This window comes from Magnolia sinica, chromosome 3 (assembly GCF_029962835.1).
Source record: "Magnolia sinica isolate HGM2019 chromosome 3, MsV1, whole genome shotgun sequence".
In the NCBI taxonomy this organism is placed as follows: domain Eukaryota; kingdom Viridiplantae; phylum Streptophyta; class Magnoliopsida; order Magnoliales; family Magnoliaceae; genus Magnolia; species Magnolia sinica.
The window spans coordinates 120,987,001-120,999,833 of NC_080575.1; the positions used below are offsets into that span (position 1 = coordinate 120,987,001).

The 12,833-nt window shown below is 39.4% G+C and overlaps 1 protein-coding gene and 1 non-coding gene across 7 annotated transcripts in view; one reads left to right on the plus strand and one right to left on the minus strand.

Annotated features, from left to right (window-relative positions):
• The first annotated feature begins 3,147 nt into the window (after window positions 1–3,147).
• The window catches only part of LOC131241013 (14-3-3-like protein B), a 39,976-nt gene continuing 30,290 nt past the window's right edge, over window positions 3,148–12,833 (plus strand). For 3 of the 6 annotated variants that reach the window (XM_058239627.1, XM_058239625.1, XM_058239626.1), the window contains exons 1-3: window positions 3,148–3,408; window positions 3,498–3,804; window positions 3,903–3,990. In XM_058239627.1, coding sequence (XP_058095610.1) covers window positions 3,336–3,408; window positions 3,498–3,804; window positions 3,903–3,990 — 468 coding nt within the window. In that variant the 5' untranslated portion in view covers window positions 3,148–3,335. The remainder of the gene's footprint in view (window positions 3,409–3,497; window positions 3,805–3,902; window positions 3,991–12,833) is intronic. The other 3 variants (XM_058239624.1, XM_058239622.1, XM_058239623.1) reach the window with 1 other exon arrangement.
• Window positions 7,392–7,530, minus strand: LOC131241896 (small nucleolar RNA Z247). The gene has a single exon (XR_009169461.1). It is a non-coding gene; the product is annotated as a small nucleolar RNA Z247 (small nucleolar RNA).

Sequence of the window (12,833 nt, forward strand, 5' to 3'; positions counted from 1 at the left end):
TGTTTATCGTATTATGGCAACATATTGTATAATTTCTGCTATAAAAACTAGGGGTGGCTATGGGTTGGGTCTGGTTAGAATTGGTTTGGGCCATAATAAGGAAGAGTTCAATCCAAACCCAACTAATTTATTAAATGTATTTATGAATGGCCCCTGCCCGTCTCTAGCCTGGAACAGGCAGATCTGTGTGCATTTTATGCAACCCATTATTACTATTAGTGTGGTCCACTTGAGCAGTGGATCTACCTCATTTTTGAGCTAATACCTTAAAATGATACGAGAAAAGTAATGAATGGCATGGATAAACAAATACATCATGATGAGCCCACAGAGATCTGCTCGGTATGACACAATATGCTTCGCAATGGGTTAACCAAGCCAACCGACCTATTTAAATATTTATATATCTATATGTTTATAGAGAGGAATGCTCACTTCACACCTTTCTAGGTGAAAACTCGTGCACGCCCTCCCACATGTGTCATTGGCATAAAATTCAAACCGATCTAAAGTTTAACTTGATTCAAAACTCTAATGAACCAGAGCAAAGGAAGAGATAAATTAAGAGAAACAAATACAATAGGTTTTAAAATCTTCATAGGCATTGTTGTGCTTATATGCCAACCAAACCATTCTTAGGGCCTGTTTGGCCAGGCGGATTAAGAGGGATTAGGAGGGATGGGATAGTAAAATCCCAGGATATGCCAAACGAGCCAAACAAACCCAATAAACTTGTCCCGGGATATAGCAAACCCATGGATCTTAAACTAATCTATTGACATCACCATCATTACCTTAAAATCCATCTCATCCCTCCTAATCTCGTTCAATCGTGCCTGGGGCGTGTTTGGTTGGACGGATTAGAAGGTAAAATCCCAGATATGCTAGGCGTGCCAAATAGACTCGGTGAACTTGTCCCGGGATATAACAATCCCATGGATCTTAAACCAATCCACTGACACCACCATCGTTACCTTAAAATCCATCCCATCCCTCCTAATCCCATGGCATCCGTCCAGCCAAACAGGCCCTTAATTTACTTCCAGTGGAGTGAACTAAAAACACAAATATCAGCATAATCCAAAACTTGGTTGAACCAAGAAGTTTTGGTGATTGATTCTCACTGCTTCATGTTGTGTGTGCTCGGCCTGAATTTTGAGTATGCCTTGTCCTTGGATTCATATCCCAATATGGGCAGGTGAAACTGAGTGAATTTCCCAAAACATCTTGGTGAGCCAGGTTGCTTCTGCCAAGAGAAAGTTGCCTATGACAAGGCTTTGGTGGATCCCTGGATTCACTGATTGTGGGACCACCTTGATACATGTTCCTTAAATTCATGCTGTCTATTCTGTTTTGACAGTTCATTTTAACGTAGGGTAAAAAGCATGAGGTATATCCAAATCTTAAGTGGACCATACCATAAGAAACAATGGTGATTGAATAGCACCATTAAAAAATTGTTGTGGGCTATGAGAATGTTTATTTGCTATTCATAAGGACTTGATAAATGGACTACACAATTATCAGCTTAATCCAAAGCTTTTCTATCAACACTACTTCCTAGATGTGGTTCACCTACTTTTCTATCAACATTACTTCCTAGTTATGGTTCACCTAAAAATTAGATATGCTTGTCTCTCTCTCTCTTTCTTTTTTTTTTTTTTTTTTTTTTTTAAATTATTATTATTATGTATTAAAATGAGCTGCACAAATGGATAGACGGCATGGATTTAAGGAAAATACATCTTTATCAGCCCCACTGTCGGGAGATTCCCGGATCCACCTTAGCCACGCCCAGCGGGGGCGTAGTTGCGTCATCCCCATGCAATGAATGAGACGCAGATTGGCTACTGACAGCATGAGGTGGCTATGGAAAGTGCTTCTTGGGCTCATCATGATGATGTCTCATATCCACGGCATTCATCTAATTTTTACTCAACTTAAGAAACTTATTAAGGGGCCATAAAAGTTTTGAATTAAGCTGATATTTGTGTTTTCTCTTCATCCATTTATGCCTAATTTAATTTACAGGTGGATGACAAATAAACATTACAATAACCTTACAAAGTTTTTAACAGTGGGCATTCAATCTCCACGGTTTTCTTATGGCTTGGTCTACTTCAGATATAGATCTCACTCAGTTTTGTGCCCATGCTCTATAATAATCTCGAAAAGTAAACAGAAAACTTGGATAAAAGACACGCATATATTATGCAGGACTCACATAACACTATTAGAAGCCACCTCACTACCTAGGATGTTAGCACGCAATCCAGCCACTATTAATAGTCACCTCACTACTTACGGAGTCAACACGTAATTCGCATCCCAACAAATGAGTTCTACGTTGCAGTAAATCAGCAGTTTACTGGAAGGCCCCTATCATGACGCGGGTCAGCTACTTGCAGGTTGAGCAGAGACCCACTGCTTAAGTGATGTCACTAAGTTCTGCATAACCCACCATGATGTATGTGTTGTATCCACACCATTCATTTATTAGGAGATATCAATTTAAGGTATGACCCAAAGAATGAGTCAGATCCAAAGTTGAGTGGACCCACCACAGAAAACAGTGAAGAGAGTGACGCCCATTATTAAAAATTTATAATGGCCACAAAAGCTTTGGATCAAACTGAAATTTGTGTTTTCCCTTCTTTCATGTCAGTCTTAACTTATGAACAAGTTGGATAACAAATAAATATCATAGTAGACCTTAGGAAGGTTTCAACGGTGCGCATCACCTTTCCCACTGTTTTCTGTGGTGGGGTCCACTCAAGATTTATATCTTACTTGTTCTTTGTCTTGTGCCATAAAATGATATCTTCAAATGGATAGATGGTGTGGATACAACACATACATCATTGTGTGTCCCACAAAACTTGGTGAGCGTCCCCCATACCATGATCTGTGTATTTTATAAGGTAACGCAGACATGGATGAAGGGAAAACACTGGTATAAACTCATCCAAAACTTGTTCAGCATCTGCGGGCTTTTAATTCAAAATGTTTCCTGCAGTGTGGTTAATTCGAGCGTTGGATATGCATCAATTTGAGGCTCATGTCTTAAAAATGGACGGCGTGGATAAGATAAATACAATGTACGCCAGGCGTACTGAATTAGGGACTGTGGGCCTAACGTGATGTATTCGATCCTCTTTTCCTTCCGATTCCATAGCTCTGCATCGCCTATAAATAGCCCAGCCGGTCTCTGCGCCTGTCTTCGTCACCGCCCATCTTTCTCTCAGCTAAGAATCGAAGCTTTCGGTAGAAGATCGACGGCTTCCTGTAAAACCCTAGTTTCAGATCTCTGCCAAAATCCTAATCCCTGATCTTCCATGGCGTCTCCCAGAGAACGCAGCAACTTCGTCTACATTGCTAAGCTCGCGGAGCAGGCCGAGCGCTACGACGGTACGATCTCTAGGCCTTTTTCCCCTTCCGATCCGTGCTAGGGTTAGGGTTTTCTCATGATCCTTAGGATTTTCCCTCTTTTGTTCCAGAGATGGTCGATTCCATGAAGAACGTTGCGAAGCTTGACGTCGAATTGACCGTGGAGGAGCGAAACCTGTTATCTGTTGGGTACAAGAACGTGATTGGAGCGCGGCGTGCCTCCTGGCGGATTCTCTCCTCGATCGAGCAGAAGGAGGAGGGGAAGGGGAACGACCACCACGTGAAGCGGATCAAGGAGTACCGGCAGAAGGTTGAATCGGAGCTTACGAACATTTGTAATGATATCATGACTGTAATCGACGAGCATCTGATTCCTTCATCAACGACGGGAGAATCAACAGTGTTTTATTACAAGATGTGAGTGGTTTATTTCTCTGTGGCAGTTTTGGATCTGCGTGTTTGGATTTGGCTGAAGTTAGGAACTAGGGTTTTGAGTTTGCTTTGGCCGGTTGCAGGAAAGGCGATTACTATCGTTATCTTGCAGAATTTAAGACTGGAATTGAAAAGAAAGAGGCTGCGGATCAGTCACTGAAAGCATACGAGGTACATACGTGCTCCTTTCTTCTTCTTCTTCTTATTCTTTTTTCTCTCTGAATATAATTAGAAATCCCTCTCTCCCTTTAAAAAAAAAAAGTGTACTTGGATGTAGGAATGCTGCAATAATGTTTTCCAATTTGAAGTTTATTTGAGTGCAGTTGTATCATGCTGTGAATCTGTGATTGGATTTGCTTAATCTGTTTTTCTTTTTCTTTTTTCAAAGGGAAAGTAACACCTAAAACTTGCTCTCTAGCTCCCCTTTTATGGGACATATTCATTCATCTCTCTCATTCTGGTTCCTTAGTGGAAGTCTGTTTCTTCATATTTCGGTTACTATGTTATTTTTGTTATCCTCTAGATGGATGTTGTCATTCAGGCCATAGTTCCCTGCAAAAGATTGGTTTACTATTTAATTATTTGGGGGTGCCAAAACCGTTGAAGAACTTCATAAAGTTGTTGATTGTTAGTAAGCTTTCAACATTAGATGTTTGATGCAATGCTTTAAAGAGATAAATAAACAATCATTTGGGTTGTGGTTTGTTGGTTTGTCGCCTTGTTATATTTTTGTTGGTGAATTGCGTTTGAGAAAATAATAAGACCTAGCTGTACTTTTAGGGTTTTTTCTTGGAGATCTTCTGCATTGCATCATGCAGTATAAATTATATTCAAGTTAATGAAAATCTGAAGGATTGAATTTTCTATATGTTTTGTTGTACGTATATAAGGACTTTAAATAGACTTTGAATAGAACAAAACTGTAACTATTATCCTACTTAGTTGCCTATACAACGTATGCATTCAAAATTGAAAAGTTGTTAGCTATACTCCTAAACAAGTGGAGTTTGTTGAGGTTCTTTGAACTCCTGAAATAGAGGAGTCTTCTGCGAATGAATTGGTCTCATTGACCTGTTCTTCTACACGCCCCCTCAGTCGAAAGGGTAAGGAACGAACCCTGAGAGTGTCACGCAGAAGAAGAAATCTACTAGAGGGCAGCAGCTTCGTAAGTGCACCTGCATACTGATCCTTGGTAGAAACAAATTGAACATGAAGTTGACCACGAAGAACCTGATCACGAACATAGTGAAAGTCAATTTCAATATGTTTCGTGCGAGCATGAAATAGAGGATTACTCGTCAAATAAGTAGCTCGTATGTTGTCGCACTAGAGAATCGGAGAATGGACAATTGGAACACAAAGATCAGTTAGCAAAGACTTTATCCACTGAATTTCTGCAGCAGCATTTGCAAGAGCTTTATATTCGGCTTCTGTGCTACCACGAGCAACAATTTGCTGTTGTTTGCAGCCCCATGAAATGAGATTGTTGACCAAATAAACACAATAAGCACCAACTGACCTTCTGTCGTCATGATCGGATGCCCAATCTGCATCGCTGAATGTTTGAAGCTTAAGATCAGTAGTGGGTTGGATCAGTAAAGCATGAGAAATGGTGTTATTTAAATAACGCAATATGCGTTTGACGGCTGCCCAATGTGGCTCCATAGGATTTTGCATATACTTGCTAACTTTATGGACTGCAAAAGCAAGTTCAAGCCGAATAAAAGAAAGATATTGCAGCCCTCCAACTACACTTTGATTCAAATGAGGGTCATGAAAAGGGATGCCATCAGATTTGGTTAAGGGCGGTGAAGTCGACATTGGAGTAACACAAGGCTTTGCTTTGTCCATTTTACTGTGTCTAAGGAGATCAAGAATGTAGCGACGCTGAGATAAATACAGACCATGATCACTTTGGATGGCCTCAATGCCCAGAAAGAAACTAAGTTCACCCATGTCTTTTACTGCAAATTGGTCCTGCAGCAAGCTTATCACTCGGTTAATGGCATGTATATCTGCACCAAATATAATTATGTCATTGACATAAATTAAAAAATAAATAAGAGTGGAGCCATGGTGATAAACATAGAGTGAATGATCCGCCTGACTTCCTATAAAACCAATGGCTTGTACCTGATCTGTCAAGCGAGAAAACCATGCTCGTGGTGCTTGACGAAGACCGTAGAGTGACTTTTGCAGCTAACAAACATGTTGCGAAAATTGAGGATGAATGAACCCTGGAGGCTGAGTCATATAGACATCTTCTTGCAATATAGAAGGCATCTTCCCAAAATATTTTTTGGTAAATTAGAGTGAGCAAGTAATGCCAAACCAACTTCAACAATTTGCCTGTGACGCCTTTCAATGGCACCAGCTTGCTGATGTGTATATGGACAGGTTATTCGATGACTAATTCCCTGATTTTGTAAATGTTTAGTTATGCTGCGATATTCACCACCCCAATCGGATTGGAGAGCCTTAAATTTTTGTGTCAAATTGGCGTTCTACAGCAGCTTGAAAACATATAAAGGTTTGATATGCATTAGATTTGAGTTTCAAGGGAAAAAGCCAAGAATTTATTAGCATCATCCAGAAAACTTATGTAATAACGTGCACCAGAGGTTGATAAAACAGGAGCTGGCCCCCAAACATCAGAATATATTATATCCAATGGTTTAAAAACAGAAACATGCACATTATGAAAGGGCATAGCATGGCTCTCAGCCAGCTGACATTCAGAACAAATAGAAGTATTTTTATTTTGGACAGGTAATAAAATGGCCTTATTGATAACTGGAAGGGAAGCATGACCGAGACGATGGTGCTAGATATTCGCAGACACACGAACATTAGATAGAGCTTGTAGCTGAAGACGAGCAAGAGAATCTGAGAAGTTGTAAAGACCATTACTGAGTGGTCCTCGATGCACGATGTTCCTCAAGTATTCCTTCACAAGGAAGAAAGAAGCATGAAATTCAAAGAAAACATTATTGTCTAGACAAAAACGCTGAACAGAGAGAAGATTTTTCTGAATATCTGGGACAAGCAAAATTTGATTAAGTACAAAAGACTTGAAAGGAGATGAGAGAGTGGAAGTTCCACTTTGGACTATTTTCAGACCTGCACCGTTAGCCACCTGGATATGATCTTGACTGCCATAGTCTTCATTTTGAAGATGAATATTGTTCACATCATTGGTGAGATGATGCGTAGCTCCTGTGTCAGGATGCCCCTCATTATCAGTATGTTGATAGTGCGCAGCAACCATGGCTTGTGGCTGATTTTGGGAGTTTGTTGGTCCTGATAAGAAAGATTAGAACGGTGATAGCATTTTCTGGCAGTATGTCCTTGTTTGAAGCATATCTGACATATAACTGAGTTTGATGGACCTTGATCATGGGAGGTGAAACGACCACCACGTCCTCTGCCACGGTAGCCATCGCGACCATGGTTGGATTGTTGAAAATTTGCAGTCGTGCGAAAAGTGGATTGATTTTGCTGCTGAGGTTGCTTGGTGGCCATGTTTACTGAAGCAACAACTTGAAGGGACTAATTATTGTGATTAATTCGTGACTCACAGATTAGAAGGAGTGAGTAAAGTTCCTCCAAAGTGACAGGATTAGATCGAGAAGTAATTGTTGAAGCCAAGGAATCATATTCCTAGCCAAGTCCTATAAGCACATAGGTGATTATGTCATCAGGTTTGAGTGGTTGTCCAGCTAGAGCAAGTTCATTAGCCATTCGCTTGATGGAGAGAAAATATGCATTAACGGACAGAGCGCCTTTACGAGCATTTGCCAGCTAAGTGCGAATCTGAATTGCTTTAGCACGAGAAATTGAAGAAAAGGTTCGCTCTAGTGTAAGCCAGACATCCCGAGAGGTTGTGTAAGACATGACTTGAGTGAGGACATCTTCAGTGAGCGAAGCATTAATGGTGCAAGGATGAAAGAATCCTGACGAAGTCATTGAATATAGTGAGGATTGGGAATTTTAATAATAGCACCCGTGCTGGGAAGAGGAGCATCAATTTCTTGAGGTGGGGTTGGGATTGTGTCATCAAGTTAGCCAAAAACAGCTTGACCTCTAAAGTAGGGTAGGGCCTGAGCTTTCCATACAGGATAGGTGGAGGAGTTGAGTTTGACACTGATAGTAAATGGAAGATTGGAGAGGGATGGGACAACAGTAGTACGATCAGTAGAATTATTTGAGGTTTCAGAGGATGAGGAGGCCATTGAGGATCGGAAGGGAGTAGACGTTGGTCTTTTAGTGGAGCTCTGATACCATATAGAATTATACTCAAGTTGATGAAAATCTGAAGGATTGAATTTTCTATATGTTTTGTTGTACGTATACAAGGACTTTAAATAGACTTTGAATAGAACAGAACTGTAACTGTTATCCTACTTAGTTGCCTATACAATGTATGCATTCAAAATTGAAAAGTTGTTAGCTATACTCCTAAACAAGTGGAGTTTGTTGAGGTTCTTTGAACTCCTGAAATAGAGGAGTCTTCTGCAGATGAATTGATCTCATTGATCTCATTTGTAGAAGAACAAGTCAATGAGATCAATTCATCTACAGACGACTCTTCTATTTCAGGAGTTCAAAGCACCTCAACAAACTCTACTTGTTTAGGAGTATAGCTAACAACTTTTCAATTTTGAATGCATACGTTGTATATGCAACTAAGTAGGATAACAGTTACAGTTCTGTTCTATTCTATTCAAAATCTTTGTATACGTACAACAAAAGACAATAGAAATTCAATCCTTCAGATTTTCATCAACTTGAGTATATTTCTATATGGTATCAGAGCTCCACTAAAAGACCAACGTCTACTCCCTTCCGATCCTTAATGGCCTCCTCATCCTCTGAAACCTCAAATAATTCTACTGATCCTACTGCTGCTGTCCCATCCCTCTCCAATCTTCCATTTACTATCAGCGTCAAATTCAACTCCTCCAACTATCCTGTATGGAAAGCTCAGGCCCTACCCTACTTCAGAGGTCAAGCTGTTTTTGGCTACCTTGATGGCACAATCCCAACCCCACCTTAAGAAATTGATGCTCCTCATCCCAACACAGGTGCTATTATTAAAATTCTCAATCCTCACTATATTCAATGGCTTCATCAGGATTCTTTAATCCTCGCCACCATTAATGCTTCGCTCACTGAAGATGTCCTCACTCAAGTCATATCTTATACAACCTCTCGGGATGTCTGGCTTGCACTAGAGTGAACCTTTTCTTCAATTTCTCATGCTAAAGTAATTCAGATTCGCACTCAGCTGGCAAATGCTCGTAAAGGCGCTCTGTCCGCTAATGCTTATTTTCTCTTCATCAAGCGAATGGCTGATGAACTTGCTCTAGCTGGACAGCCACTAAAACATGATGACATAATCACCTATGTGCTTGAGGGACTTGGCTAGGAATATGATTCCTTGGCTTCAACAATTACTTCTCGATCTGATCCTGTCTAGCAACACCCATATGGCTGTTATTTCTATTTTTTCTTTTAGTGATTCTGTTTTTTTTTTTTTTTTTTTCCTGCAAATCAAATCCATGTTACATTTTTGGTTTGAATCGTGTAATCCAAATCATGCATCCGAATGTGGAAGAATTTTCCTAGTTAGTGTATCAATGACTGACTCTGATATAGGGATTTAAATAATAATAATTTTGTAACTGCTCTACCATCCCATAGAAAAGATTTCTCTAGACCCTAAATTATGTATCTATTTTTGACATGGCTATGTCGTTCTTTACTCATATTTCTGCATATTGATCGTGCCCTTTCATCCTTAGAACTGCCATCCTTGCCCACCTTATAATCCTTCCTTGACGTCTCCATAAATCCATTTGCTTTAGCTTTTACCTACCCTTACCTCACTATCTTCCTTCCTTACCCTTAGACCTCTTTACATTAATCTCTTTAACTCTCTTCTTTTCTCTCATTCCAATTGTAAGTAAAAGTGATTTATTTTACTTCCTTTTTATTTATCATGTGCTTATTATGCAATATGTGACCAATTTTCATCTATTTGTTTAGCTTGGTAATTTTTCAATCTTCACAGCAGCTTGGCTGAGTTGCATCAATCAAGTGAATATGAGTGAGGTAACTCAGCAGTAAGAGGGAATTATTTAAGAAGTTGGAGCTATTTTGGTTATCTTCCTTCCTTAACCTTAGGGCTGATGCTGGTTTGAATATGATCAAGGTAGAATTGCTATCATGAGTGGTAAGAGGGAATTATTTAAGAAGTTGGATCTATTTTGGAATCAGCAGTTATGCGTAGGAATCTTTGGATTTCTCTTTGATTGATTGATTCCAAGCAAGCAATGATTTCAACATTTCGGGTTGGTTCTTGTCAGCAGGAGCCCATTTGATTCCACTGTATATTGTTTTTAGGGTTCATCATCATCATCAACTAAGCCTTATCCTCAATTAATTGGGGTTGGCTACATGAATCTTGTTCAACCATTCCACTCAATCACTTTAGTTAGAACGTATGTCATCCAGTCTTTTCTTAGTACATCCACTCATGTCCTTTTGGGCCTTTTTGTTGCCCTTTGAGAGCCTTTAACTTGTAATTACTCCTAATTGGCTTGTTCTTGGTCTCCGTTGCACATGATCAAACCACCTAGGTTCACTTTCACTCATCTTATTACCTATTGGTGCTACTCCTAAGTTCCCTCAAATCCATTCATTTCTGATTTCATCCTTTCTTGTATTGCTACTCATTTGTCTCAACATCCTCAATTCAGCTACACTCATCCCATGAACATGTTGTTCATTAACTGCCCAACATTTTGTCCCATAAAGCATGGATGGTCTTACAGCTATCCTACAATTTTTTTTTTCCTCGAACAAAATATATCTTTAGACATGTGAATGTAATGGATAGTTTCAAGAAGTCAGTTATAAAGTATGATAATGATTAGGTGATTCACCGTTTGATGCCAGGATAGAATGTCAAATGACCAGCATGTTTTGGCAGAGCTGTAAGCATAACAGATTTCACATGTCTATTAGTATCTTTAAACATGTACAACTTACCAACTATCAGTGCGCCATGCTGCATCCATCTAATTCTAAAACTGGATTGGATGGGTCAGCCGGGTCTTGACACTAAATTCCTTTTAAGAGATCCAACACTGAATTTTCAACTCAATAAAATGAAAGCAACTTTGAAGCTAAAGGAATGTGGTATATTTGGTTGGTTTTGGAGTGAGATCGTGCCATGTACTCAGCAGTCAACGGACCTTGTTAGAGGCTTCCTAATTATGGGGCATGAGGGCTGAATTTGCTAATTTTGGGTTTAGACGTGTATTTTTCCCCGTTACTAAATTAACGCCTCAAAATCCAGGTCCAGGTTAACCTTTTGGTAGGATCGCTGCAGTGGGGCCCTCCTGCAAGCTTTGACATAGAGGCGTAGTCTTGTTCCTTTGAGGAATGCTCTCTACACCAACACCCTTTTTCAGATTTTGCTCTTAAAAAATTATTATATCTTCAAGGGTAAAATAGGCTGTAGCTTAAGTTAATCTAGAGTCGGTTGTAGGTGATCATTCCTACTTTTCCATTTGAATGGTTAAAAATTTTGGAAGCTAATAACATGAATTAAGAAGGGGAAAAATAAAACATGGCAGGAAAATTCTTTTAATGACTGTTGATATCTGTGACTTGGGCATGTCACCTCGACGCAAGGAGGTCTTGTTCAGACAGTTTTTTGTATCCAAAAATAACTTTTGAGATAAGAGGGCGGAGTTACAGCATAACTAATGTGTCCTTTAGAAATAGGTCTCAGATGGTGAAAGTCCAAAAAGAAGAGAAGAAAAAATAGAACACAGGGTGACAGTTGAGGGAGTCCATCGAGAACCATTTAAATGCCTTCATGTTAAATTCATCCCAATTTACCAATCAATGGCAGTTAAATTATTTTTAATCACCATCGTCCTTGCATGGGTACATGTTATCCACAAGAAACGTAAAAGTTGGGAAATACTTGAAGAAAGAATTCCATCAAGAAACATTCAAATGCCTTGATATAAATTCTTCCCCCTTTTCCTATCAATTTTAGTTCCATTATTTTTGACCGCCGTCATCTTTTAATGGGCATGTTATCCTTATGGAGCAAAAGAAGCTCGCGTAACTTTCCGATATCGAGTTCAGAAAATGAAAACAAAGAAATAGACTAGAAAGTGGGAGAGAAGAAATGTTACATTTCTTATATCTTAGTTTTGGTGGCAGAAGTTACAGTTTTTGGCCACAGGATTTCTGGTATCAGACAACAAGAAGGGCTTTGATTCTTGAACCCTTGCATAAAAAACACAATGCAACTTATTTCTGAAAGATGGCAAGAGGATAATGTAGTGTATGAGGATATTCATGTGGCACAATTAGAAGCAATGACTGGATAGAGCTGATTGCTTCGATCGAGCAATTACCATTTCCCAGGGCTTATGTTTTTACAGCTTGGGTGGTACGGTTCTTTGCTTACTCCTTTTAGATGTACTTGAGCCCACCTCAAGTTCCAATGTCTTGTTTTGCCCTGGGGCCAGCCTCAAATCCCCCGTTTTGAACTCTGTTCCGATGTTGTATGTCATTTGCCTATGCACTTAAATTTTATTATATTTTTAAATATCAGGGGTATGTTTCAATGCACTATCAACTTAAGTTGCCATTATCGTGGACATAACCATATTGCAATTCCTTCTTTGTCCTACATATTAATGAATTGATCCCTAAACTACAATTACACTCCTTTTTAGATGGACTGAAAGGTAAGTAGCTGCACTTTGAGGGTTGATTCCTCACCATGAGTGCTAGGAAGCACATCCCTGATTGAACTGAACATTCACAATTCAATTTGCTTGTGCATCCAAATGCAGCCTTCTGCGTTATGCAAAAGTTAGAAATAGTTAGAAATGGGTTAATGTGCTGGTATTGGAGCATGTGCTTGTCTAGTGATCAAATTTTACTCGGATGTATATGGCCATAATGTGGATTCATTTTTATGT